General features: G+C 37.0%; 2 protein-coding genes across 2 annotated transcripts in view; one reads left to right on the top strand and one right to left on the bottom strand.

The window, feature by feature from the left end:
• LOC131186115 (sodium/hydrogen exchanger 10-like) overlaps positions 1-3,418 on the bottom strand; it is a 106,189-nt gene extending 102,771 nt beyond the window's left edge. The window contains exon 1 of the mRNA XM_058159426.1: positions 3,235-3,418. Within this exon, the coding sequence (XP_058015409.1) occupies positions 3,235-3,418 (184 nt within the window). The remainder of the gene's footprint in view (positions 1-3,234) is intronic.
• Positions 3,419-18,366: 14,948 nt separating this feature from the next.
• On the top strand, positions 18,367-25,202 carry GAL (galanin and GMAP prepropeptide). Its single transcript, XM_058156541.1, has 6 exons — positions 18,367-18,447; positions 19,165-19,219; positions 21,681-21,746; positions 22,457-22,537; positions 23,491-23,568; positions 25,141-25,202. The coding sequence occupies exons 1-6, from the start codon at positions 18,367-18,369 to the stop codon at positions 25,200-25,202; spliced, it is 423 nt and encodes a 140-aa protein (XP_058012524.1).
• The last annotated feature ends 1,496 nt before the right edge of the window (positions 25,203-26,698 follow it).

The following is a 26,698-nucleotide window of genomic DNA, read 5'->3' as shown; positions in this document are numbered from 1 at the left end:
TACACACAATGACTATACTAACACTCTACAAATATTATCCTAATTACATCTGGTTCCAAGCCCCAGTTTCATTGGTATAATGTACTACAAATAGAGATTTTTGAAAAACTGACATCTGAAAAGCCAGACCACTCTAATACTAAGTTTCAGTGTTTTAAGAATTGCTTTGTAAAATCATAATTTACAAAATTTTAACATCAATTTTAATAGACAGGCAGTATAATTTGGTTGACAGTTGTGAACAGATTCATGTATCAGAAAAGCAAAATGTACATTAAACTGTTCCACTAAAGGAATAAATTGCTATGTTAACCACAGCATTTATACTCCATCTTTCTTTCAAGTAATAAAAGACAACACATGTGGTTCTCCCTACCTCTCTTTTGGTCATCCAAAAAGGTGGTGAATGGAAGCTAATGATAAAATATGTATGATGGCATTGTGCAATTACATCAGGACACAAGCAGAGATGGCATCATATGATTGTCACCTTGTACAAAGTGTCATTTTATTGCAATTTTCTGCAGACTTTACTAGCCCCTGCATTTATCATCACTAATGCTAATGAATGCTAATGAATAATGACAGTGATTAATCTAAGACCCTATGGGGGCATAATAGTTTATGATGGCAAAAAACAAACAAACATGATAGCAACATTTTTCAATTAGCAAATCTTATTAAAAGACATTTGAGACTAACACAATTCAGCCAGAGATTGCTGAATTTACCTACATGTCAAAAGTTACGGGCAATCACAAATGATCTTAATAAACACATTGGGTTTTAACACATTACAATTATTAATTCATAAATTATGTGTCTGACGTGCAACCTGCATCTCCCTAACCCACCCACATTTAAATCCTACATAAGTTCAGGCACTCTGTACATCTAATAAAATGAGCTGCAGTCCACAAAAATGTTTGAAAATAAGAAATAAATCCACATATTTATGAAGTAGATTATAAAATTGAAGAAGGCAATTCAGAGTATTTAAGCAGGAATGCAAAATTAATAGATCTATTACGCAAACATCAGGAAAAATATATGCATTCAAAAACACTTCCTTCAAAGGATTTGCACAGCCTTGATTAACAGTCACAAAAGCTGCAGAGAAGCAGGAATGGAGGGGGGGGGCTGATTACCCATCTTTTTCCTACAAATTATTCAGCAGGATGATTTGTCTTCATACCAAAACAAGTTCTAAATCCAGACTGAAGGGAATCAAGATAATGCATTTCATCTGAGAGGTACTGAAGTTGTAACATGACAGCATTTGCCCACTAGCTTGATCAAACATGGAATCTAGAGAACAAAGTACAGCCTTCTATGGAAGGGACTATGTCCTAAATAGGGTCTGAAACAGATTTTTTTAATGGGATTAAATTGCAATGTTTAATTGACAGCTGCATTATATAGCCATCTTTTTACTTTAATTCAATGCAGTAGTCCTTGACTCACAACCATTCATTTAGTGCAGGGGTAGTCAAGCTTTTTATACCTACCGCCCACTTTTGTATCTCTGTTAGTAGTATAATTTTCTAACTGCCCACTGGTTCCACAGTAATGGTGATTTATAAAGTGTATCGTTGTCTGCGCATGCCTCTCCCGCATCGTGGATTGGGTTTGGGGGGTGGCACCGGCTACCAGCTCTGCTTGTCTGTTACAGCTGGGTGGTGTGGGGGAAGATGCGTGAGCTATTCCGGGACAAGGCTCTTTTGTTTGTGGTCGCGCTATAGTGCCATTTAGTTTCACTTATGTAATGTGAACTAAACGTATGCACGGGTGATACAAATAGTATATTTTCAGAAATTTAAATTATCACGGGGAATTTTATGAAAACCTAATGAAAATATTTTTAAATAATGCTATGAATTTTTTTAAAAAAAGTCAATTAAATTAAAAAAAAGGAAAGTGCTTCAGTATGGGACAAAACCCCTACTGCCCACCATGAAAGTTGGAACACCCACTAGTGGGCGGTAGGGACCAGACTGACTACCACTGATTTAGTGACTCAAAGTTACAGTGGCAGTCAAAAGTGATAACTGTCACAGCAGTCACATGATAATGTGATCAAAATTTAAGCACTTGGCAACCAGTTGCAGTATCCTGGAGTCATGTGATCACCATTTGCTACCCTCCCAGCTGGCTTCTAGCAAGCAATCATGGGGAGAAGCCAGATTCACTTAACTGCAGTGATTTGCTTAACAACCATGGCAAAAAAGATTGTAAAGTTGGGCATAACTTCTTAACAACCCCCTTGCTTTAACAATCAAAATTCTCAATTGTTTTTATAACTCAAGGACTACCTATACAGCCTACTGTAAGTGGCAGAAAATCCCACCTTCAAAAGAGAAGCATTACTATCCAGGTACTAACAAGATTATGTAAATCCATCCAATGTGGATAATTTATACTTCTGTGTATCACAAGAATCCAGAAAATCAGATTAAATAAACCATATGAATATGTTTTGCAAACTACATGCTCTCATCAGCTATATCATTTGATTACCTAACATTTCCCCAACAAAACTCATCTCCTGCTGAATTTGATATTTTTGGTATCAGGTGAAAACTTTACAATTAATCCATTTAGGATATTTTAATTATTTTGTTTTCTTTGTTAATACATTACATATATTTTTATATTTCTTATTGTAATTTGTATATACTGCTATTTTATTTGTTCAATGTTTAGTAAGCTCTTCAATCACCTCAAACCATTAGATCAGCAGCCTATAAATTTGAGTTATTTGCAAGCTGCTGTAAGAGCTTTTCACATTTTAGAAAAAACAGTCTAAAATAGATGGATGTACAACACAGCTGTCAATTACACATTGTGATGTAATGCTATTTTTAAACAATCTTTCTGGTTTCAGACTGCATTTAGGGCCACACACATCTACATCAGAAATCTAAAATGGAAAACCCATCCACTAGAAGACTGAATTGCCATACTATATCCCATTAACCCTTAATTTGGCTCATTTGGTTTCAATCCCTGTTGCAATTTCTAAGTATCTGAAGACATTTTGTATGACTATTAATGTGTTTTATCCATTGACCATTCATTAATGTAGATTGTCCACTAACCATAAGTAACCTATATTGTAACAATGTACATCCAAGCCAAAGATTCAGTTATTGCTTTTTAGGATTCAGAGTGCCCAAGGCCATGTTTAAAGGATATTTCTGGGCGCTTAGTCAAGAGCCACCTCCGACTTCCTACCTCCAAAGGCGCAGCTCACACACATTACCAATAGAACTATCGGTCTGTCCTTAGGGATGATGTGAAATTTGCCATGAAACTGATCTTCCTCGTTTTTGCCATCAACATGCCGACTTTCATAATGCGGAGAAATAACTTCGGCAAAGGCGCCGGTGACAGCAAGGCTCAGGTTTAAGGAATTCATGCTACCATGTACTGCATACGCCACTTCACACCCTCAACAAAGCGGGAGATTCATACGACTCGTTTGCCAAATAGCGACTTCAGAAACCCGTAAACCTCCCTATCACGCACACACTACCCACTCCCTTTCTCTCTTTAGCCCTCCCCCTCAGGTATGGCTTTTCAAGAGCTTCTTTCCAGCGGGAAAACCGTTGGAGTGACACGAGCAGGGGGGGGGGGCTTTTCAAAACTGCGCACGCCACGCCAATGGGCGAGTGCGTGTTGCTACCAATGTTCCAAGAAGCGGGAAAAGGTCTCAGCATCTCCGTAGAGCAAGCGCGCGACCGGCCGTTGGCATTCCAATCTGTTTAGTCTGACATGGCTCGTCAACCGCAAAGAGCCGGAAGGCGGGAGAAATGTCTTGCTCTAAGAAAGATTGATTTGTGAATCGCGTCGGGCTTAACAAGGCACAAAAAATACTTTCCGAGCCGTTTACTTACTGAAAAGAGCTGCAGGCTGCCACATTGTTAGTATAATTTAGAAATACGTCTGTCAGCCCCACTTTTGGTATTTCGACGCTTTATAATAAACAGTGGATATCAATTAGTTTTCTAAGGAGTAGCGCTGTAACAAATATATTTACTTTGCAAAAGATGGAATCGCTCACTTAGATATTAAAAGTAGTTTCAAAGTGTTGGTATTTCTATTTAGAGAAATTGTAGCTTATAGAGATCCAGCTCAATGGAGTGCATCATTACATGCCTCGAAAAAAGTTACAACTAAATAGCAATACATTACAATTTGTACAATTATACAAATACTTTATATTATCAACTTTGTGCCAAATAAACCCTTGATTGGTATACAAATTACCTTATATACAAAATAAAGGTCTAGATTACACTCTATTGGGTGACAAACTCAACACATCATAAATATTGGTCACTTTACAACTTTTTCCCTTAGAAGCCTGCAGTTCCAGTGGTGAATCCCTGGAGAAAAAAACTTAAAAGGAAAGATTCATTTGACTAGAACTCAGTGTCTCAGTGACCCAGATTGTTGGAGGGCAATAAGTTGACTTTGTATATAATATACAAATGGATGAAGACTTGCTTAACACAGTGTAAGCCACCCTGAGTCTCCGGAGAAGGGCGGGATATAAATGCAAATTTTTAAAAAAAGTGTCTTGTATTTAAGGGAAATCATTTTTTTTGAAAAAAGTTTTTTATTTTATAAACAAACATACATTTAAAACATCAGTAATTTCTTCCGTGTGACATCTCGGTGTTTTCTTCCTGGCTCCATCTTTTATTGTTTCTTCTTTCTTCACTTCAATTTAAACTATTACCATTTTTCCACAAATACATTATCATTTTCTTACATAATTATCCATTGCTTATCTGTACCTTTCTTCTAACCAATGGTAAAATTTATCCCATATCTTAAAATATTCTGAATCCTCTTTCTTTAATCATCAAAGTTAACCTGTTCATTTCTGCACAATCTAAATTTTTTCTAATAATTTCTCCTTCCAGGGATATTTTCTCTGCTTTCCAATTTTGCGCAATTACAATTCTTGCTGCTGTAATTAAATGTATAATCAAATAGCTATTTTCTTTATGGATTTTCTCTGGTAGAATCCCCAATAAAAACAGCTCCTGTTTTGAGTCAATATGTTGTTGGATCATTTCTTCTAACCAACCCTTTATTTTCTCTCAATAGTTTTTGGCTTCCGGACATGTCTACCACATGTGATAATAAGATCCTGGTAACTGGTAACATTTCCAAGATTTAGCTGGTTTATCTTTACACATTTTTGCCAGTTTCTCAGGTGACATATGCCATCTATAAAACATTTTGTATTGATTTTCTTTATATGCAGTGGACATTGTTAATTTATAATTCCTCTCCCATAACTGTTGCCATTTGTCTAGGTTTATTGAGTATCCACAATTTTTAGCCCATGCTTTCATAGTTTCCTTTACTTGTTCCTCTTCTAACTCAATCCCCAACAAAATGTTATAGTTTTTTTAATTAATTTATCCTCCATTCCTGTGAGAATCCTATCTAGCTCTGTCTTTTCTAAATAAAAACCATATAATTTAACATCTTTCTGGTATCTTGTTTGTATTTGCATATACCAATCTAACTCAATCCCCTTTCTTCCAAATCTTGTTTCTGCTTCAACCCCCCCCATCTGTTAATAAGTCCTTATACCTAAAAATATTTCTAAAATTAAAAGTATTTGGATATATTAAAGCCTCCATTGTTGATAACCATATTGGAATTTTCATATAATATTTGTCTCTGACCTTCTCCCATACCAATAGCAGTGCATTTCTTACATAATGTCTATGAAAGTACATATGCATCTTAATTCTCCCATACCATAAAAAGGCATGCCATCCTAGTTGCAAATCATGTCCTTCCAAAGTCAGTAGTCTTATATTCCTTAATTCCACCCAGTCCTTCATCCAAGTCAGTGCTGCTGCCTGGTAATATAGTTCCCAATTTAGCAGTCCAAATCCTCCCCTTAACCTCGTGTCCTGTAACATCTTTAAACTTATTCTAGCTTTTTTCCTTTGTCATATAAATTTTCATATCTTGTTGAGAGGTTGAAAATAAGTTTTTTCAAGTTTTATCAGTACTGTCTGAAATAGATACAGTAATCTTGGTAATATGTTCATCTTTATGATTGCTATTTTCTCCATGAGTGAAAATTGCAAGTTTTTCCATTTCTCCAAATCTTTCTCAATTTGATCTTTTAACTTATAATAATTTCTTTTATCGTTACACATCTTGATGTTAAAAATATTCCTAAATATTTCACTTTTTTCACCACTTGAATATCTAATCTTTCTTTTATCTCTCTCTTCTGTTTTTCTGTCATGTTTTTCACCAATATTTTCCTTGTTTATTTTTAAGCCAGAAATTTTTCCATAAGCCTCTATTTATTCTAGTAATTTAGAACCTGATGTAAGTGGTTCTTCCAGAATAAATACTAGGTCATCAGCAAAAGCTTGCAGTTTGTATTCTTCTTTTTTAATTTTTATTCCTTTTATATTTTCATTTTATCTGTTGTTCCTGTTCAGAACTTCTAATGTCAAAATAAATAGCAATGGGGATAGCGGACAACCTTGCCTTGTACCTTTCCTGATTTTAACATTTCCTGTCATTTCTCCATTTATCATTATCTTGGCTGGCTGTTTCTCATAAATTGTTTTTATAATGTTTACAAATCTCTCCCCAAAGTCCATTGTCTTCAGTTGTTTTATCATAAATTGCCAATTCATGTAGTCAAAAGCTTTTTGTGCGTCTAAGAATATCATCGCCATTTGTTTCTTGGATGTGCTTCATAGTATTCCAATACATTTAATATTATCCTCGTATTATCTCTAATTTGTCTCTTAGGTAAAAAAACTATTTTGATCTATGTGGATAAATTGATTTAACAATCTTTTTAATCTGTTTGCCATTATTGAAGCAAAAATCTTATAGTCCACATTTAGTACTGAAATCGGTCTATAATTTTTTATCAGTTGTAAGTCTGCGTCTTCTTTGGGTATAAGTCAGGGATGGGTTCTAAATTTTTTTACTACTGGTTATGTGGGTGTGGCTTATTTTGTGGGCGTGGCTTGATGGTCATGTGACAGTGGATGTTGCTTGATGGTCATGTGACTGGGTAGGTGTGGCCAACTCAATGTCACTCACGTCAAGGAGTACCTTGCCTGGCCCCTCCCCTCCCAGCCATTCCTTGTCACACCCAGCCTCAACGTATCTATAGTTCTTCAAAAATGTTGTTCACCTTTTTTCAACTTTATTATCTACATACTATAGATCAGGGGTCTCCAAACTTGGCCACTTTAAGACTTGTGGACTTCAACTCCCAGAATTCCTCAGCCTTTGCTGTCTTAAAGTCTTAAAGTGGCCAAGGTTAGAGACCTCTGCTATAGATGCACTTTCATGGACCACTGAATGGAGGAAATGGCTCACATGCTTTGCCCAAGAGTGTGATAGGCAACGTGTTTTAAGGGGCTGCTAGAAAGAAGGGGGGGCAAAGTATTTTCCAAAGCACCAGAAGGCAAAACAAGTAATGGATAGAAACTCAACAAAGAGAGAAGCAACCTAAAACTAAGGACAAACTTCCTGACAGTGTGAACCTATATAGGTTTCAGTCATAATTTCACATATAAAATAGTCATTCATGTAATACAACCTGCATATTGTTCAAAACAGTCATTAGTATTATGGCTGATGTTTGACAACAGGTCTAAAATCCCCATTTCCTCCCCACTCCAGGGGAAGGTTACTTCAAAATCTCCATTCCCTCTCCACCCCACTAATCTGTTCTGGGAAGGAATCAAACTTTTTTATTTTTATTTTATTTATTTTGTCATAACTTTTTTATTTTTATTTTATTTATTTTGTCATAATATATACTGTATAAGCATTAATATGAAATAACTATATAATATATAAGCATATATATGAGCATAAATATGTAATAACTATATTAATTGGATATATTGAAGAGGAACAATAGGACAGGGAACGGTAGGCACATTTGTGCTCTTATGCACGCCCTTTATAGACCTCTTAGGAATGGGGTAAGGTCAGTAGTAGATAGTTTTTGGTTAAAGATTTTGGGATTTTGAGAAGAGACCACAGAGTCAGGTAATGTGTTCCAAGCATTAATAACTCTGTTACAGAAGTTATATTTTCTGCAATCAAGATTGAAGCGGTTAACATTAAGTTTAAACCTATCATTTGCTCTTGTATTGTTGTGATTGAAGCTGAAGAAGTTTTCAACAAACTCCCCCTTCTTCATTTCCCAAATAAAATATTACTAGATAATTAAGAAATAATTAAGCTGTTAACCTGCCTGGAATTCCACATTCTTGCCAGCTGCATTTGTAAGCAGAAAACAGCTACCAGTGCTTAGAGGTGGAAGCCGGAAGTTTGGCTCCATTTACAAGCAGGCAGAAAACTCATTCAAGACAGGATACTTCACAATGGAAATCGCCCAAACCTTTTTAGAAACACAAAGCCCCATGTTGCACAAACTCCAAAACTTCAAAAACTTTGAACCATGTAAGAATTCCTCCACTTATCCAATTTGTTGTTCAGCTGACCCAGAAAGGAGCTTCCAGCTCTGTCAATTTAAAGCGACAGCGTTTCCCCCCCCCCCCACCTTCTTCTTTGCCAAGCGATCTCCTGGCTGAGAAGCGAGTCCTGATTTTTTCATTGTAGCCGGTCAGTTGGGAGGCTTCTTGGCTTCTCATTTTAAAGCGACGGCGTCTTGCGTTTTTTTTTCTCTTCTTTGTCAAGTGAGCCCTGAGTTTTTTTCCTTCCAGCCGATCAGCTGGGAGTCGGGAGGCAGCAATAGTTTGTGGGCAGGGCCAGGCAGAATTTTTACTACCGGTTCTCCTAACTACTCAAAATGTTTACTACCAGTTCTTGCGAACTGGGGAGAACCGGTAGCAACCCACCACAGGTATTAGTGTTACATATGCCTCTCTCCATGAATCTGGCATCCATTCCTTAAGGCTTTCTAATTAATATTAACTGAATTTTCAAAAATTCAGTTAAACTAAAGTTTTGAAACTAAAATTTAGTTTCAAATTCTCTTTAGTTTTTTCAGATATATGCTGATATTTAAAATGTCAAAATCATAAACATGTCTACATGTTTACAATCAATAGTGAACAATACTGTATCTGCCAGAGTTAATTATATCAAAGAAACCCATATAAATTGGATTGCGGGAAACCAGGATTTGTAACAAAGTTTATTGCAGACTGTGAATCTTGGATTCTGGAAAGACAACATTATGGGCATAGGCGGTTTTGATAATACAGATCATAAATGTTGGTTAAAGTGTAACACACAAGTGAAAATGGCTAAATGTTAGCATATGAACACATATGAACACATATTAACCATGTACAATATACTAACATAATCTCAAACTTTCCACGACCTCGTATAGAAGCAGTCTGGATAAAAAGATCTTTAGTTTAGAGTTTGGAGGTATTGGTATAAAGAAACGCAATATATTCAATTTATGTCATGGAATATTGGAATATTATATTGTCTTTTTATTCCGATTAAATTCTAACTTAAAGTTAAAATGATCTTCATAATTCTAGTCCTTTCCTATATATATATATATGTATGTATAGGTTAACTATGTCACTTTTGAAAGATTAGTATCGAGATTTAACTTTATTTTCAGAGTAGAATACAATATAAGAATGTATGATGCAGAAAGATTCCATTCACCAATTTAAAATTGCAGAAATAAAAAAATAGTCTGTCATATAAATGCAAAATTCTAATTCAGTAATAGGATTCTATTATAGTTTGAAGCATGAATAAAATTTAAGAGCTTTCTATTCAGCAGTGGTCATTTCAATTGAGTTATGATGATGCTTTTAAACATAATAAGCACAAAAGACCAGCTTAGATTTTAGCACTAAAATTCATAGCTGAAACTTTTAAAGCAGTTTATCTTCTGATTATTTAACATATAAAGTCATAGTGCCTCATATTAGCAAAATACTATTAGTATCATGGGAAGAAAAATAACTAAAGATGATATGTGCATACATTTCTACACTTCTCCCAGCATGTCTCAAGCCTACTTCCTTTACAGTATTTCTATTTGAGTGCGCTACTTATTGGATTAATATTACAGACTCCCATCTCTAAAGTACAACGTTATCTTCTAGACTTAGGACTCTACAACAAGTAGTTATTGACTTACAACCATTTGTTTAATGACTGTGAAATTACAACAGTACTGAAAAAAGTGACTTATAACCATTGCATGGTCACAGGATTCAAATTTGGATGCTTGGCAACTGGCATATATTTATGACAATTGTAGTATGAACATCTTTTGCAATCTTCTGACAAACAAAGTCAATGGAAAAGACAGATTCACTTAATAATCCTGTTATTATCAACTGCAGTGGTTCATTCAATAACTATGGCAAGAAGGGTCATAAAATTCACCTGTCTTGCTTCACAACAAAAATTTTGGGCTCAATTGTGGTCATAAGGTGAGGACTACCTGTTTTGTTTGTCATGCTTCTCTCGCAACCAAACTGCAGCTTGTTTCTTTAAGACTAGTTTCATTCATCAGATTTTCCTAAAGGTTTATGACCTAGATAATGTACCGTATTTCCCCGAAAATAAGACAGGGTTTTATTTGCTTTTAATCCCCGAAATAAGCATTTGGCCTTATTTTTGAGAAAGTCTTATTATTTTTGAGGTGCAGGAGGTGGCGATTGTGGGTACCTCATGGCTGCTGCTGACATAGCTGCTCATCAGCTGTTCACCCGAGGCCATGCACACTCTTCCAGCCATGCTTCCCAGGACTCTGCACCATGCTGTCAGCCCAGCCACCCCGCTGCGACCAGATGTCCCATCATTGCTGTTGCCTCCGTTCTTCACTAATGGCTTTTGCAGTGGCCATTAGCATGACAGAAGGGGTATGATGGCTAGGGTTGCAGGAGCAGCCATTAGATAAGGGCGTGTGGGGTGCGTGGGGCATGTTCCTCGCTCCCTTTCCCCCCCTCCATCCTCGTCTCACCTTGTGTTGTTTGCGTGGCAACATAGACCAAATGGTGGGAACCAGCTGCACATGCGTTTAAATATTTTCAGGGAGGGCTTATTTTCAGGGGAGGGCTTATTATAACTTATGCGCTCAAAAGCCTGATTGGGCTTATTATTCAGGGAGGTCTTATTTTTTGAGGAACCAGGATATGCCTAAAACCATTACGGTTTAAGCCTTACTGCAGTGTGTTATATATTCAGTAAACCATAGTTAAAGAAATACTGGCTTAGAGCAGTGTTTGAACTAGATCAAAGATGGGAACATTAGAATATACTGGGAAAACAAGTGATCCAAAATAACAAGTAGTCTTAAATACAGAAGCTAGCCTATATCCACAGTGATTCATAAGGAAATAGGCAATCATTATGATGAATTATTCTTTTTAGGATGTTTTCAGGCCTGCCACAAAAAAACATCCAGTCGAACCCAAAACTATTTAGCTTTGCTGTAGATTTCCAATATTGAATAAGGAATTGGAATAATATGTTCTCTCTATCAATGTGTCCTTTTCCCTTTTTAGTCCATAGTTGTGGGACATAAAGATGAATTCAGTATTGGAGGGGTCAGAATCGAGTCACTGTTAAGTTCTTTCACAGGTATAATTGTCCATTTGAATCATTTTACCAGTGATGAAACTGAACAGGGTACAACAAAGATATATTGTTAAATTACTGACACAGAACGAACTATTTTTATAGTAGCTGAAATCAGACATGTAACTAGGAAAAGAAAGCAGACACTTCTTCAATAAGTATTTTAATATTTACCTCAGTTTGACTCACTATGAGGTAAAAAGTAAATTATTCAGATATGAGGCTACTCATGTCCTCTTCCCACTCCATTAGACAGAATTGGATAATGAGAAAACGATAGCAGAGGCTTTGGAAATACTAGGAAAATGAGTGTTCTGTTATTACCATCCATTTTCATGTTTTTCCATCACCTTTTTCTGTTCTTGGTTGATTAAAAAGATTTCAATTGTTCTCACAAATGTGACAAAATGAACAAAGATAAAAGCAGCCTCTGTAATTATGGAATATATATGGAATAAAAACTATATAATAAAAAATAAAATATATCCAGGACATTAGAAGACTGTAGATGACAGGGCCACAACATCTTAGCATCATGTCTTATCCCCAAAATACCTTGACTAAAATCCCTAAATGGATACACAATAATGAGTTGAAATAAAAGTGCCAGGAAATCTTAGTAATATGACTGAAAGAGCTTCAAAGACTTTCAGAGAACAAAAATTTACAATGCCTATTACATTATTATGTTTCAGCATATAAGTGCTTGAGTAATCAAGATTTGTGATCTTTAGGGCTTCCCCCAGGTTTTTGAACATTCACACTAATGGTTCCAGAATAATTTCTTCAATTATCCTGGTATGTGCATCAAACTACATCTCTATATCCATATGGCTATTTTTCTGAGAGTATTGCTGAATGTAGTTCTATTTTTAATACTGAAAAATGCAACATGTCCCCTTTGCAAACCTAAAAGATGCAGAAAATGTCTCAGTCTATGTCATAAAAACAAACTCCAGATAGCAGCAAACAAAAAGTTCAAATAAGTTCCTGTAATATCATTAAACGAAAATCTAAAACTGGAGACAAAGGCAAGGAATTATTTTCTTTACAAAGTGGCGTAATTGTTATTTCTTTATTGAAACTATAGTTATTTCAATGCAGTAATACTGGATTTGGATATAGCATTACAAATCTAGGTTCTGATCCTAACTTACAATTTAAAGTTAGAAAATGGCTTTGAACTTCTTGGATAAAAGTGTGGTTGGATACAATTATAGCAAAGTAGTCTGTGATATATTCAAATTAAATTTTATACAATACAATTCTATTGTATTCTGTTTTATGTTAAATAATCACTTCCTTCTATATAAACTTCTTAAATTACTATAATTTTGCCCAGCTATTATAGCCCTACAGTATGCATATTGGAAAGAGACAGGGAATTTGTCTGGAATCCCTACATAAGCAGAAGAAGGCAAAGTCCAGGGGCCCCCCCCACCTTGTATGCTGCTGAACCTTGTCTAGTCTGGCTCAGGTGCAAACTACCAGTCTGAGAAGATTCATTTATTCTAGGAATGAACAATAAAGTAGTTAATTGAACTCTTCATATATGCATCTGATTGTTCACATCTGACAATTCAGAAGCTTCTCTCCAGGTTTGTTACTACTTAATAATTGTCTTGGCATTTGTGCAAGGCCAGGAATTTACATGGCCCTAAATTTGATTTATGATCAAGGACCTAATGGGTACTTTTTAGTTTGGCTTTAAACTAATGAGTATAATATTTCTACCTTTTTGCTTTAAAATTACTTTGAATTTAATGTCATCCTTGTTCTTTGTTTGGTTAGCCTGGGAATTTCTACAACCGAAGGTTAGCATTTCTATTAATATTTCAGAACTGAACATAGCTAGAGCAGAGAAAAAGCTTGACTTTATTTATTATTATATTAAGGAGATGGCACATAAAGTAGCCCCCATAAAACTTGCCAGTATTTGAGATGGAATCAGTTTCTTCGCGTCTTTAAGAAAGCAATAAATACATAGAACAAAACAGAAATGTAAGAGGCATTTTATTATGATAAATTTTACATTTTACTGTACAAGAGCTCATTGTGAAAAATATATATCACCATTTCCCTAGGGAAGTCTTCACAGTCTCACTGTGGGAGGGGGGATTATATCCTATTTTTCTATTAGAAACTAACACAGAAATTCAAAATTCAAGATTACACTCTTAGATGTAGATACTGGGAATAATCTCACTGACTTCAGTATTTTTGTTTCAAAACTTGTTAAAAACATTGAATTTTAACATAAGAATTGTAATCATTTAATAAATTATTAGAAGCACATCAAAGGAAAGAGGCAAATGTTCTCTATTTCTCTTGCTTTTTATTTTCTAACTTTATATTAGAACCAGCAAAGTTTGGGAAAATTACTGAAGATACTAGAAAAGTTGAGATATCAATCAATTTATCAATCTATCAACCTATCTATATAAGCATCTGGGCATGGGCAATACCACCTTCTTCCAATGGAATTACCCTGCCCATTAGATCTTTCAGGCAGAAACTACTTCTTGTTCTTTTTGAGAGATGGGGGAAGACTTAACTAGAAAGCACTGCTTCTCTACAGTAGCACCCGTATATTGCAATAGCTTCTCAGAAATCATGTTCCTTTTTGGTCTTCAGGAAAAATATTTCCTCACCATCTTCTTTCAGCAAGAAGTATCCACTTGATCCTACTTAAATGGAAAAAGTCCTTCATTCAGAATCAACCTATTCTCCAAAGCACCTGAAGTCAGGACAAGAAGCAATGGATGGAAACTAATCAAGGAGAAAATCAACCTAGAACTAAAGAGAAATTTCCTGACAATTAGGACAATTAATCAGTGGAATGACTTGCCTCCAGAAATTGTGGGTTCTCCAACACTGGAGATTTTAAAGAAGAGATTGGATAACAATTTGTCTGAAATGGTACAGGGTTTCCTGCATGAGCAGGAGGTTGGACTAGATAGTGATGGCTAACCCTTTCTGGACCAAGTGCCCAAAGCGTGTGTGTGTGTGTGAATGCACGCGCCTAAACCCCCATAATGCAATGCATGCTCGGCTCTCGCACATTCATCCCTTCCCCAGCGCATGTGTGAGTGCCCTCCGCATGCACCCCTCCCCTGCACAACAGGGACCTAAAGACCAGCCAGCTGGCAGGAGGTGTGCACACATGCACGGTAGGGCTAAACTGGGGTGACAGCTCATGTGCCCACAGAAAGGGCGCTGATTGCTATCTCTGGTATGCTTGCCATAGGTTCGCCAACATGGGACTAGAAGATCTCCAAAGTCCCTTCCAATTCTTTCATTTTGTTATTTTCTTCAGAATCAGACAAAGTTTGGAGACGACAGAAAGGAAACATAGATGATTGTCCCGAGCAGTCAGAAAGATTACTTTCCAAAAGGACAGAGGTCAAAGTTGGGGCATTCTATCATGCATTCCTACACAAGTTTTAACTGAAAGATGAATCAACTCCTGTGATGTGATTTTAGGATAAATTTAAAAACCTCAAGTTATTTTTCATGCTGAGGAATAGTAAGAAGTAAATGTATTAGAGAGTCAACCCACAATATTATACTGCAATTTGATTTGGACAATGGACTCATTTGAATGCTAACATAAAAGTGCAACCATAATACTCACTGTGAATTATCCTGCCTGCACAACTAGACATGTCAGTACTGAAAAATAAAAAAAGGATTAATAATATTCTTGACAAGCAGAACTGAAAGAACAATGTGCATCTGAGAAGAAAATGATTTAACTCTGTCCTGACAATCTAGTTGAGATAAAAGGAGAAAAGAGGGGTCAAAAAAATTAAGTAGAAAACTACTGGGCTGAATCTTTAATAATAAAAAAGGTTTCACTGTCTACTCACCTGATAAACACCAGTTATTTTACCAAAGATTTGAGAAATAAATGCATAAATCATCCAAGTTCAAATCATTGGTTTAAAAGCACTGTACCACCCTGTAATCAGAATAAATAAAATTATATCTATGATAGATTTTTAGAACTTTACAACTCCATCTGCCAGGGTAGAACAATGCCCAATAAAACAATGCAAATTATGTTATCCCAGAAGAAAGTCATTCCAAGTTCACTTACATTTTCAGTGCAATTTCAGCCAGGAAGGAATTCATTCCAGTGTGTTAAATGTTGCTGCTTGTGTACAGGTAGTCCTCAATTTAAGACAATTGAGCCCAAAATCTCTATTGCTAAGTGAGATAGTTAAGTGAATTTTGTCCCTCTCAGCCTGTCAGGGCAAGCCTGGCTGGAACAAAAACAAAGCCAACACGAAGTGACCACAAAAGCAGCTGGAACTGTGTCTTTATTTCTTCCATAACAGGCTAGCCACAGAACGTAGTGAAAATGCAATAAGCCATGTGAAGTCAGCACTGGGAGCATCTACCTTCCAGCACTGCTTTTATCCTTAATGCCTCACCCCGTTTACCCAGCAGTTAACCTCCTCTTATCCCCAATTACCCTGCGGCTAAGCGCCCCCCCCGGCAGCTAACATCCCGCATAGGTGGCCATGGTTTGATTCAGGCAATATCCCTGGCGCCGTTCTGGGCCAGCGTTGCTGGTGGCGTAATTTCAGCTGCCACAGACCCGGCCACGACTGAATGCCCAGGTCTCCACTGGTCCTATCAGCTGTGCAGCGGCATCCCAGTGCCTCTGATAGTGCTGGTGAATAGCAGAGAGGCACAGAGAGAGAGGCTCCTCCCAAGCCCTCCATGATGCGCCGGGGAACAGCTGAGAGGCACAGGGGCTCTTTGGTGCCTCCCACGATTTCGGCGATGCGCCGGTAATTTTCACCTCCGTTGGCCATTCCTGCCTCTGCTGCCATGACTGCCGGTGCCCTTGCCTCGTTGTCCCCCCCAGTTGTGGCGAGCCCGTGGGCTGGGCTCAACAGCCTCATTTTACAATCTTTCTTGCTACAATTAATGAGCCATTACAGTTGTTAAGTTAGTACCACAGTTATTAAGTGAATCTGGCTTCCTCATTGACTTTGCTTGTCAGGTCAGAAAAGGTAATCACATGACCCAGGGAAAGTGCAACCATAATAAACGAGTCAGTTGCAAGGCATATGAATTTTGATCACATGACCAAGGGAAAGCTGCATTAGTTGTGAGAAAAAAGTTATGCCACTTTTGTACTTTTGTGCCATTGTAACTTTGAAGAGTCACTAAATGAACTGTTGTAAATTGAGATCGACCTGTATTTAAAATGCCATCTGCATTTCAATCTATCTTCATTCTGAAGCTCTTGAAAATGCAGATCTCACAGCTTAACCTACCTTTTCTTGGCTCTTCCATGCTTGCCTGATTAAAAGTCATGATAAACCTTTTGAGCCATTCTATCCTGTAGAGTTTGGATTTTGAAACAAGAAAAGTAGTCCTGCATTGCAGTACTCCAGAGAAAATGATTCTAGAAGCAGGGCCTGCCCTACCATTAGGGAGACCAACGATAAGTGGGATTGTTGTAGAAGGGCAAGGAATCCTGAACTATTGAATGCATCTTGTATTTTTACTGCTATGGATAGTACAGGAGTGCTTGAGGATTTTCTGCCTCAGAAATCAAAATAACTTAGCTAGTTGTGGGAGCTTAACTCAAATCGCTGGGCTCTTATTTGTTATATCACCTTTGCCTCCACAACAGCCTCTCTTGGGTGCACCAGGGAGCTTATGGGGACAAAGCAAGCTTTATCTAAAAAAAAAGAAAACCGGTAGGCAGAAAGCCAAGAGAGGAAACTGCCTTGAATCAAAAAAAAAAAAAAAAGGAATTCCATAGGTAAAACTTGTTTCCTCGAGAGATGAGAAAAAGGCCAGGAAACCTGTAATTGGAAGACCTGTGAATCTGATGGCGAATAATAATAGCCATAATGGAAATACAAAGGCCTCCTTCCTTCCCCCTCGAATTTCACTGCCGGCTCCCCGACAAGGCAGAGCTATTCCCTCCTTCGCGAACAGCAAGAAAGAACTTCTGAAGTTGAAGAGGAAGAAACATCGAGGCGCGTCTGCAGCCGCGGCCTTCTCGTCGAGGGGACCAGCCTGGCCGTAATGAAAGGTAATTGGCCGAACTGCGCGCCATCTGCAGGCTCCAAACGCCTCTAATTAAGTTGCCGTCTTTTTTTTTTTTTTTTGCCCTTCCTAATGCATTGCCTTGCCGCGGGGAAACGGCCATGGAGTGTGGGCGTCTCCTGATCCCCCCGAAGCGAGTGACGAGGCGCGCCAGTAATGATGTTGAACCGCAGCTCATAAATAGCTGAGGAGAAGCAGGTTTGATCTCTACTGCGATCTCCTTGTCTGGCGCTGCCCGTGGCGTCCATCCGCAGAGCTCATCTCTGGGCTGGCACCCGAGCCATGCAGTGACTGAGGAGATCCGATAGAGAGATCGGTCCAAGGATCCCTCCTTCCCCTTGGTCTCCCTTCTCCCAGCTGCGACGGGGCGAATCGAGCAGGTTGTTTCAACAGGCAAGGGCACCCTTAGCTCCGGGGCAAGGTACTTTCCTTCAAGTTCCCCATCTTGTCCGCCCTCCCGCTTCTTTTCGTCGTGTGCTCCCACTTTAGGCTAGGAACACTCGCTAATTTTTAAGATCAGGAGTTTAAAACACCCATAAAACCTCAGGATTCCGGTGGACGGGCCATTTCCACTAAGGGTCTTCGTCTGTCTCTGGAAAGGCAGACCCTCTTGGGTCCCTGGTTGGGGGGCGAGAATCGCGGAGGGCGGGAAAGAAATGATTTTAGGTCTCTTTTTTTTAGATGCAGCGGCATCCCGGGCTCCTGTTTGTCGGCTTAATCTTTTGCGCTGCCCTCTCAGAGACGTTTGGGCTGGTTTTATCCGTAAGTAACTTAAGTAAGCGAGTATAGTTCTCGGCCGCTTGCGCATCTTTCAGAAGACTACAAGAGACCCGTAACACGTGCTCCGACTCGACCTCCTGGTGGCTTTACAAACCCAGGACGTCATTGCAAGCAGGGGTCGTGACTGTCTCTTAAAATTACAAACACGGGGATGGCTGTCTCTTAAATGTGTGTGGCAGTGTCAGGAGCAAAATCACTGGCAAAGATTTGATGGGTCCAACTGGGCAGCAATTTGTGAAAGAAGAGCAGAGTGGCTGAAATGAAAAAGACGCAGATCTTTTGGCAAAATTCAGGAGCAGACCTAACATTAAATCCTTGCTACTGAGATGCATATGTAATACTTAACTCTAACTCCTAAGCACTTTTATTCCAAGGAAAGTCATTAATTCCTTATAAAATCTGTGGAGCTTACTTCTGAGTTCTCTGAAATCCTAGATAACTTTGAAACTAATTCTTATACACAGTTGGTTTACTTTATAATGTACAGCTTGTTTTAAAAAGTATCCTGTGTAAATTCTGGTAAATCCTGTGTAACTACTATAACTTGTGATTAATTGCATTCCCCCCCAATAGATGTTATTTTAATGAAAATGACATCCATTTAAGTGGATGATTTTATTTTCCCAGTATGGTATTTTTGTTTTAAAAGAAATATTGGGTAATGTGTACAAAATTAATCATGCATTTTCCTTCTGTAAGGCTAAAGAGAAAAGGGGATGGACTATGAATAGTGCTGGCTATCTGCTTGGCCCACGTGAGTTAAAATATTTAATATACATTTAAAGCAATGTGGAAGAATGTTAATTTCTACAGCTATTTGCATATGAATTGAAGAGAAATGAGAAATATATATATATAGTTTTCACTCCCTGCTCTTGATGGGAGAGGCTATGAAATTTTTCAGTTACAGCTTTCCCTAGCTTGGTTTAAACTATTTCCAACTGAGTACTTTGAAGGAACAAGTCCTCCATTACCTCACTTGAACCCTTAAGAGCAAACCAATTTAATCTGAGCTCCATTTTCACTTCCAGACCATGTCAATGCATTAATCTGATGTACCAGTGTTCCCTGGATATACTGATCAACTTTCTGGTTCCATTCCATTTCATAAATATAAAGAATATAGTTCTTGAAAATGGTTTTTGTTATTTTTCAAGCTGCTTCTTTCTATTTGCCTTCTTTTCTGCAACTGTCTAGTAAGAGTCATATATTTTAGATTGCCTGCAAATATTTGAGACTTTGGTAGGGCCATTATATCCCAAGTAACAAAATAAGCAGTCAGGTAATACACAGGGCTACATTACAGTTTTGAAGTAAAGCAATACATAATACCTGGTAGGACTGAGGAAGGGGTTTCAGTCAAATGATTTAAGTGACTATTATGGGCTGGCAGAAGATATTTATGTGGCTTTGCCCTTGGTTATTGCTAAGTACATGACAAATACTTTTGTCAGCCATGACTGGGCCAATTAACATTTTGGTAGAATTATACACTTAGAAAGCCTTTCTCATAGCTGTCAACATCATATGCTTATCTATGTATTCTTAAAAATCCAAATAGCTATGTTTGCTGTAAACAGCTATGGGCATAGATGAATGTTTATACATCTGTTCCCATAAACTCTGATCATCAAAATTAGTGGTAACCATTCAAAATCTTTGGAGGGCACCATATTGAGACAGTTTAAACAGCTGTTGCAGTTTTTTGCAAGTTTCAACATAATTAGGTCTGCATGATTTTAAGAAAAACAATAATTTTTTAATTAAAAATTTTATATTTCTGCCTATTCGTGCACGGTGACTCAAGGCAGCTTACATGAATATAAAAAAACCATATATAAAAAATAAAACTAATAGAATAAAATAATAAGATAATAAAATAATATAATAACCCTCTACCCCCAACCCAGCCCTCTACCCCCAATACACCACACAAGCCATTTAATTACCATCCCCTTCAGTTCAAATTTCAGATTGAAATTGAGAAAATCTTTTCAACTTATCAGCCCTCTAAAAACATAGGCATAGAAAATACTACATTGCCTCAGAAAAGATGCTCCCAAAGAGTTTACAACAATGTTGAAGAAAGGTGATTTTTCCATTCAGTGCTGCAGCTGAGAGGGTGGCAGCTGCTGTTTGCTAGAAAAGCTATGAAGTTCCACATTAACATGAACTTGGATAAGATTTCCCTAACACACACACACATCACAAAAAAATGTTTTGACAAAAATGGTACAATACATAGAAGCTACTTATCATCATTTCACTTGACATCAGGCTATATAACATCAGTCTGTCCACTTTCTCTCCAGTTTTGTGTTATCAGGTGGAAGGATTTATTTGTTTTCCCAATAAATTTCCTTAACTTCCCAATAATCATATATTTGCTTTAGAAAATTAATCCGATATGGATTGAAAAATAAAGGCAAGGGGGGAATATTCCCTTTAGCCCAAGAACCTGCCATTTTAATAGGTGCAAAAACAAAAGAAACCGTGTTCTTGAGAGGCAATTCTGAGTGGGGGACAGAATAATTGAACATCACATCTCAGCGATTTTGTTTTTATTATTTTTTAAAACAACCTCTGTTGTTCATGATACCAGTAAGTAAACACAATATGTTTTTAAAATGGTACTTATAGGTTAGAGAAGTGGGCTTCTCTAACATTCAAACTGTAATTGAATGGAGATAAATATAAGGTTCTTCACTTAAGAAAAAATAAAATAAAATGCAAGGCAAAGAATGACCAATAGACAGTATCAATCTACTTTGGTAACAATATGCATGAAAAAAATCTTGTCATGTAATTGATCATGCTGAGTATGAGTCAGCACTGTTCATTGGATCAACTGAAGCTAATTTTGGGTGCGGTATACAAATATATGTAATACATTAATTAAAATTATTTCAGGAAAGCAAACATGTTACAGATGTACTTTGCTACTTGATGTGTACATTAGACATTATTATGTCTGGACACTACTTTAAAACCATATAATGTTATTACTTATGAAAAGAAAGGCAGGATTAATACATTCACTAAGTGAACAGAACTCAAATATTTTTTCTTGGAATATTTTATTCTGTTTATGTTGGGTTCGAATGAATGGTGGCAAAATGGATGAAAGATGGCCAAACCTCCATGCCTTACAAAGGAAATCTACTTTTCAAGTTCAATTTTCTCTAAGGATAGGTAATAGCCATCATCTGTTTCAGGTCGTATTGAACAGCTCCTCAAGGAAATGCCCAATGCAAGGGGGAGAGAAGAGCCACCTGGGGAATGTAAGATGGCTTTTGGAGGTTATTTGTGTAAACTAACTGCAGTTTACTGTTAAAATAAATCTAATGTGTTTCTTAAAATCAAAGGAAGCAATTACTGTGCTGCATGTTCTCAAGTAAACAGACTAAACTCAAGGCAGCACAGTACGTGCACTCAAATATGTTCATCTTTTTCAACCAGAGCAAACAAATGGCTATAAAGTGGCTATTGTACCAGAGATGATTTTCTTTAATTTAGTGGCAATGGCTTAATCCCATATTTGGCTGAATCAAAACATTTGCATTATGCCAGAGATGAGCAAGTTGTGACCTTCCAGATGCCATTGAACTTCCATTCTTAGCTGCTCAAGCTTCAAATGGTAAAGAATGAGAAATGTTAGAAGCGCAGTCCAACAGCACCTGGAAGGCAACTCCTTGCTTGTCTTTTCATTATACCAACAGCTGCATGATTACACCCAAAATGTGACATTGTGCTGAATTTTGCTGGTGTTGTATGCCAATGTTGCAATAGGTCTTTGCTATTACAGATAGCAAAGATATTTTGCTTTACAGTTAGTGAAATGTTTCCCCCCCCCACTCATTCAATGTGCATCATTCCATCAAAAATATATGTTACATTTTTGTTCAGAATCTTTTTACCTAGTGGAGAAATATCTCACGCTGGTGAATGTTAGGGTAATAAAACCTGATCTCACCTCTTGTTTTATTTGCAGATGCAATAGACAGAATTTTTAGTGTCAAGCATGGTTTGGCTGGTAAACGTGACATAAACCTCGAAGAAAATGTAAAAGCAGGTAACTTTTCTTCTTCTAATACGTTTCTGCTTTGTACTTCCAAGCATATCTTAAAAGCTGTTCCCAATTTCTTCTTTCCTAAATCATGATGCACAACTTTTCTGCTTGAAGAGCTGCCCTTTTATGTGGGTGTTGTTTTAATGAAACATGATGAAGTCTATTTAAGTGGATAATTTTATTTTCCCAAGGTGATATTTCTATTTTGAAAGAAATATTGGGTAATATGTACAAAATTAATCATGCATTTTCCTTAGGTTTAAACTGGGCAGCTATATCCCTAGCAGTAGTAGTTAGGAGTAGAATGAAATCCAAGTTAGATTTCATTGTATTTAATTAAAATTAAATAGATAATATGATTGTTGTCATTGTGAGAATTGACTAACTTGCCCAGTGAGTCTCTCATGGTTCCTTTCTCCCTCCTCTGCTCACCTTGAATGCCCTCCAAATCTGCATGAAAGAAGTCCCTGGAGTGTGGATAGGGAATCTACTCTCTATTATCTATACCATTGTTTCTCATCCCTGGCAACTTTAAGATGTGTGAGCTTCAATTCCCACATCTTAAAAGTTGCCAGGATTGAGAAATCTTAATCTATGCAATGCATTTTTCAGGCAGCAAAAATCTATATATATAACCATATAACCAATAAAATGTAGAAACATAAAATAAAAATAATTCCACCCACAGAACAGTTTACATTTTAAAATAACATGTAAATAAAAGTGTTAAAGCTAACCAAAACTTTTCATTAATGATTATAAATTCCAGAGGATACCATCCCAGTTTTCTTATAGTTCATCCACTTTTAATTCCAAGAAGCAACCCCTACATTTGCTTCAAGATTAAAATTTTGTTCATAGAGACATATCATAAGTTAACCCTTAACTACCATTTTTATCTAGCTTTCCCATTTTCATTCTCTCTTTTAATCAGTAATACTTGATTTTCCCCCCAGATACTTCCACAAGACTGCTGACATATAACAATATTATGCGTACAATAATTGAATTCTTGGCCTATCTACATCTTAAAGGTTAGTAGTTACTCCCATACAACGTGAATAGTTATGCTACTTTAATATAGGGACATACAAAATTGCATGTGCAGGTTGCTGTTACTCAGACCTCAAGTTATCTAGTCATGAGGGGCCCTAGGAAGAAAATAACAGCTTAGTATCCATATAGTGACATATACCAACTTCCCATTCCAGCTAATAGTCAGTACACTATTGTTTCAGAAGCCATTGTATTGCTTCCCTAGTCAATAGGAAAGCCAGTCCAGGATTATACCGGATCTACAAATGAAAATGAATAAAATTATTAGCTCTTAGCATATGTTGTATAGGGTCACATTAATTCTCAAGAATGGACTTTCCAATTTAGAAAATCTAATCTGGTGTCCTCTGAAATTTGGATTGTCTTTGCTCAGTTTAGGTTGGTGGCCCAATCCAAATGCTAAGACCAGATGTTGGTCTTCCTTAGCTGGAAAAAACCTAATCTTGATTAGCTGTTGTCTACAAAGTTCTCAACTGTTCAGAATTAAGCATGGGTAAGATTGATTGGGATGTGGGATGAATGTTTTTGAATATGAGTCTCTGACCCCTGAATCTGATGCTCCCAAGAATGATGAGGTTGGCTTCCTTGCTATTTCCTTTTAGCATCTAGCGAATTCTTTTTCTGAAATAATTATCTCTCTTTTTAAACTTTGGTGGGCTGTTTTCGCTCTGCCGTTATGCTCCATATTTTGTTCTGTATTTTACTAGATTTCAGATATGGTAAGTAGGGCTTCTTTTGAGGGTCCAAATAGAAAGAATCCATCATCAAATATCAATTGATAATTAAAATTGTCAGTATTAATATTGATAGTTTACTAATAGCAAAAAAGATTGATTATAAAATGGTGTTGGCATTTCAGCTCTGACATTAGTAAGCATCTCTTCTGTTTTAATATGTTTTTGAGATATTTGGGTATAAAAATAAAGAGAGAAATGCAATATCAAATGGAGAGAAAAGTATATGGAATTACGGGTTTTCAGTGTCAAATGATTCGGTGATAAATAACCTTCCAGGGGCATTATGTTGACATATTTGGGGTGGGTGTATTTATGAATCCCAAAGCTACTTTCATTTGTTTAGGCCATGTAATCTTTTTTCCTACCTTTTTTCTAAACTGGAAAATTATTTGTAAGAAGAAAAAAAATAATAACAGGAAGATGAAAGGCTAAGGCCGTAATTGCAATGTGATAAAAGCACTGTTATCAATAAAGCAATGATCTCTGAGTCAAAATCAACCAATTTTGCTCATGGTATTTTCCAGTAGGGCCCTAAGGTTACTTTTGATGGATTAAAGGCTCTTTGCTGGCTTCAGGTGAATATTGGTGAAATTACAACTGAAGAAGTAAAGATGCAATATGTGCTGCCCTACTACAACAATCTATTTTTCAAGATCAAATTAATAGTGTTAAGGATGTCTTAATTTTTCTGAGAACAAAACCGTGTAAAAGTCTTGTCAACGTTATCTGCAAAAGTACAGCCACTGTTACTGAGTGCTCTTTCCCTGTCTTGTAATGCAGACATGTTTTTTACTTTTTCTTTTCTCGATGCAGAAGCCGGGGCTCTTGACAACATAGTTACAACAGTTTCTTCAGAAGAAAAAGATCAGTCCTGAAAGAGATTGCATTTATACTCTGAATTGATCTCATCTGAACCCTGAACAAAATAAGACGTTATTTATTGTTTACAATGACGTTACACTTTGGCTGATTGTCAAGTTCTTTTCTCCCCAGTGATGTTATAAGATTTATCCTTAATAAAAGCAATTGCTTTGGATAAATGACAATAATAAAAAAAATAGCAGCTACTTTTTGGGCTACTGTTCCTAGGGAAATGGGGCTTCTGTTCTTCTTTTAAATCTCTTTCATTTCAGAGGAAGTGAAGGTGATAGGAGAAATCTCATTTTACTTTAAACCAAAAAAGGCGCACAATGAACAATTTAATTGGGTCTTTGACTGTAAATTCATTTAAAAATGAACAGATATCTATTTCAAATAATAGAAATCTTCCCTGGGTCTCTTTCCAAGAATTAATAGCAACTCAGCTGAAACAATATCAAATTATAAAGTCATCCTTCATAGCACAGAACGTTTCCTATGTGTACAAACTCTGTTAGATCTCTTCATATGCAATTTATATCAAGTGAGATGTGGTGCTGAATCCATCCATTAGCAAAGTGCATCCATTCTTTAAAAAAAACCATAATGTACCACTGCAGTGGGAGAGATTGCTTGTTCTTTTACAGAGACCACACAAAACAGCTGCCAGAATGTTAAAGATATAGTGCATTATCCTCCATTGTATGATGACTTGAATGATGAACTGGGGAGACACCTGTAAATTTGTAGAGCAAACAACAACGATCCAATTGATACACCATTTCCTTTGGAAAACAACCCATCAGGAGGGAAGAAGTAAAGAGCTGGTTTTGAATGTACAGCTTTTGAAATGCAAAAACAGAAGTAGTAAAAAAGGATGAAGTGCCTCCTTTATCTCTTGTATTATATTAAATATTTGATTCTTCAAAAGTTAAAAAAGCCTCCCTACCTGAAAGAGGCTACAGATAGTCCTTGAGATATAACAGGTAGCTTAACAAACTTCAAAGTTCCAAGTTTCAACAGGCAGCCCAAATTACATAAGAGCCTGTTTCAAAGTTATGACGGCTGCAATGCCCCTGCAGTCATTTGCTCTTATGCCCCTGCCTCTCTCCCTTCATCCCACCCCACCAGGACCTGCAGTGCTTGAACCTCCTGCATATGTCCATCACCTATCACACCTTTTGGAGCTTTCCAGATCCCTTTTTGGGGAATGAGGGCAGGCCATGTGTCCCAGGGCTACACAAAGACGACCATTTTCTCCCACCTGCTTGTGTGTTGGGGCAAAATGGCAGCTGCCAGACAAACCGCTTCAATTTGCTGCCTTAACAGTCTGCACAGTGCTGCAGCTATGTGCAGAAGCGTTTAGTTAATGAAATGCATTGGATTTCTGGATGCTCCTATAGTCCCTTTATTTCCTAACTTTCTCAGGCTTACAAAATTGAATGGATATAAGCATTTTCTTCTCATAACATTCCCAGAGGAACTAGGCTAATACAAATATGGAAATTGTAAG

This window comes from Ahaetulla prasina, chromosome 1 (assembly GCF_028640845.1).
Source record: "Ahaetulla prasina isolate Xishuangbanna chromosome 1, ASM2864084v1, whole genome shotgun sequence".
NCBI lineage: Eukaryota > Metazoa > Chordata > Lepidosauria > Squamata > Colubridae > Ahaetulla > Ahaetulla prasina.
This window is presented reverse-complemented; position numbering and strand designations above follow the sequence as displayed.

Bases quoted from the DNA above. Each gene is read 5' to 3' on its own strand.
- GAL (XM_058156541.1), top strand. From the start codon at position 18,367: ATGCAGCGGCATCCCGGGCTCCTGTTTGTCGGCTTAATCTTTTGCGCT. The intron at 21,747-22,456 runs GTAAGATGGCTT...TTTTATTTGCAG, and splicing joins AGAAGAGCCACCTGGGGAAT to ATGCAATAGACAGAATTTTT. The intron at 22,538-23,490 runs GTAACTTTTCTT...TTTTCCCCCCAG, and splicing joins CGAAGAAAATGTAAAAGCAG to ATACTTCCACAAGACTGCTG.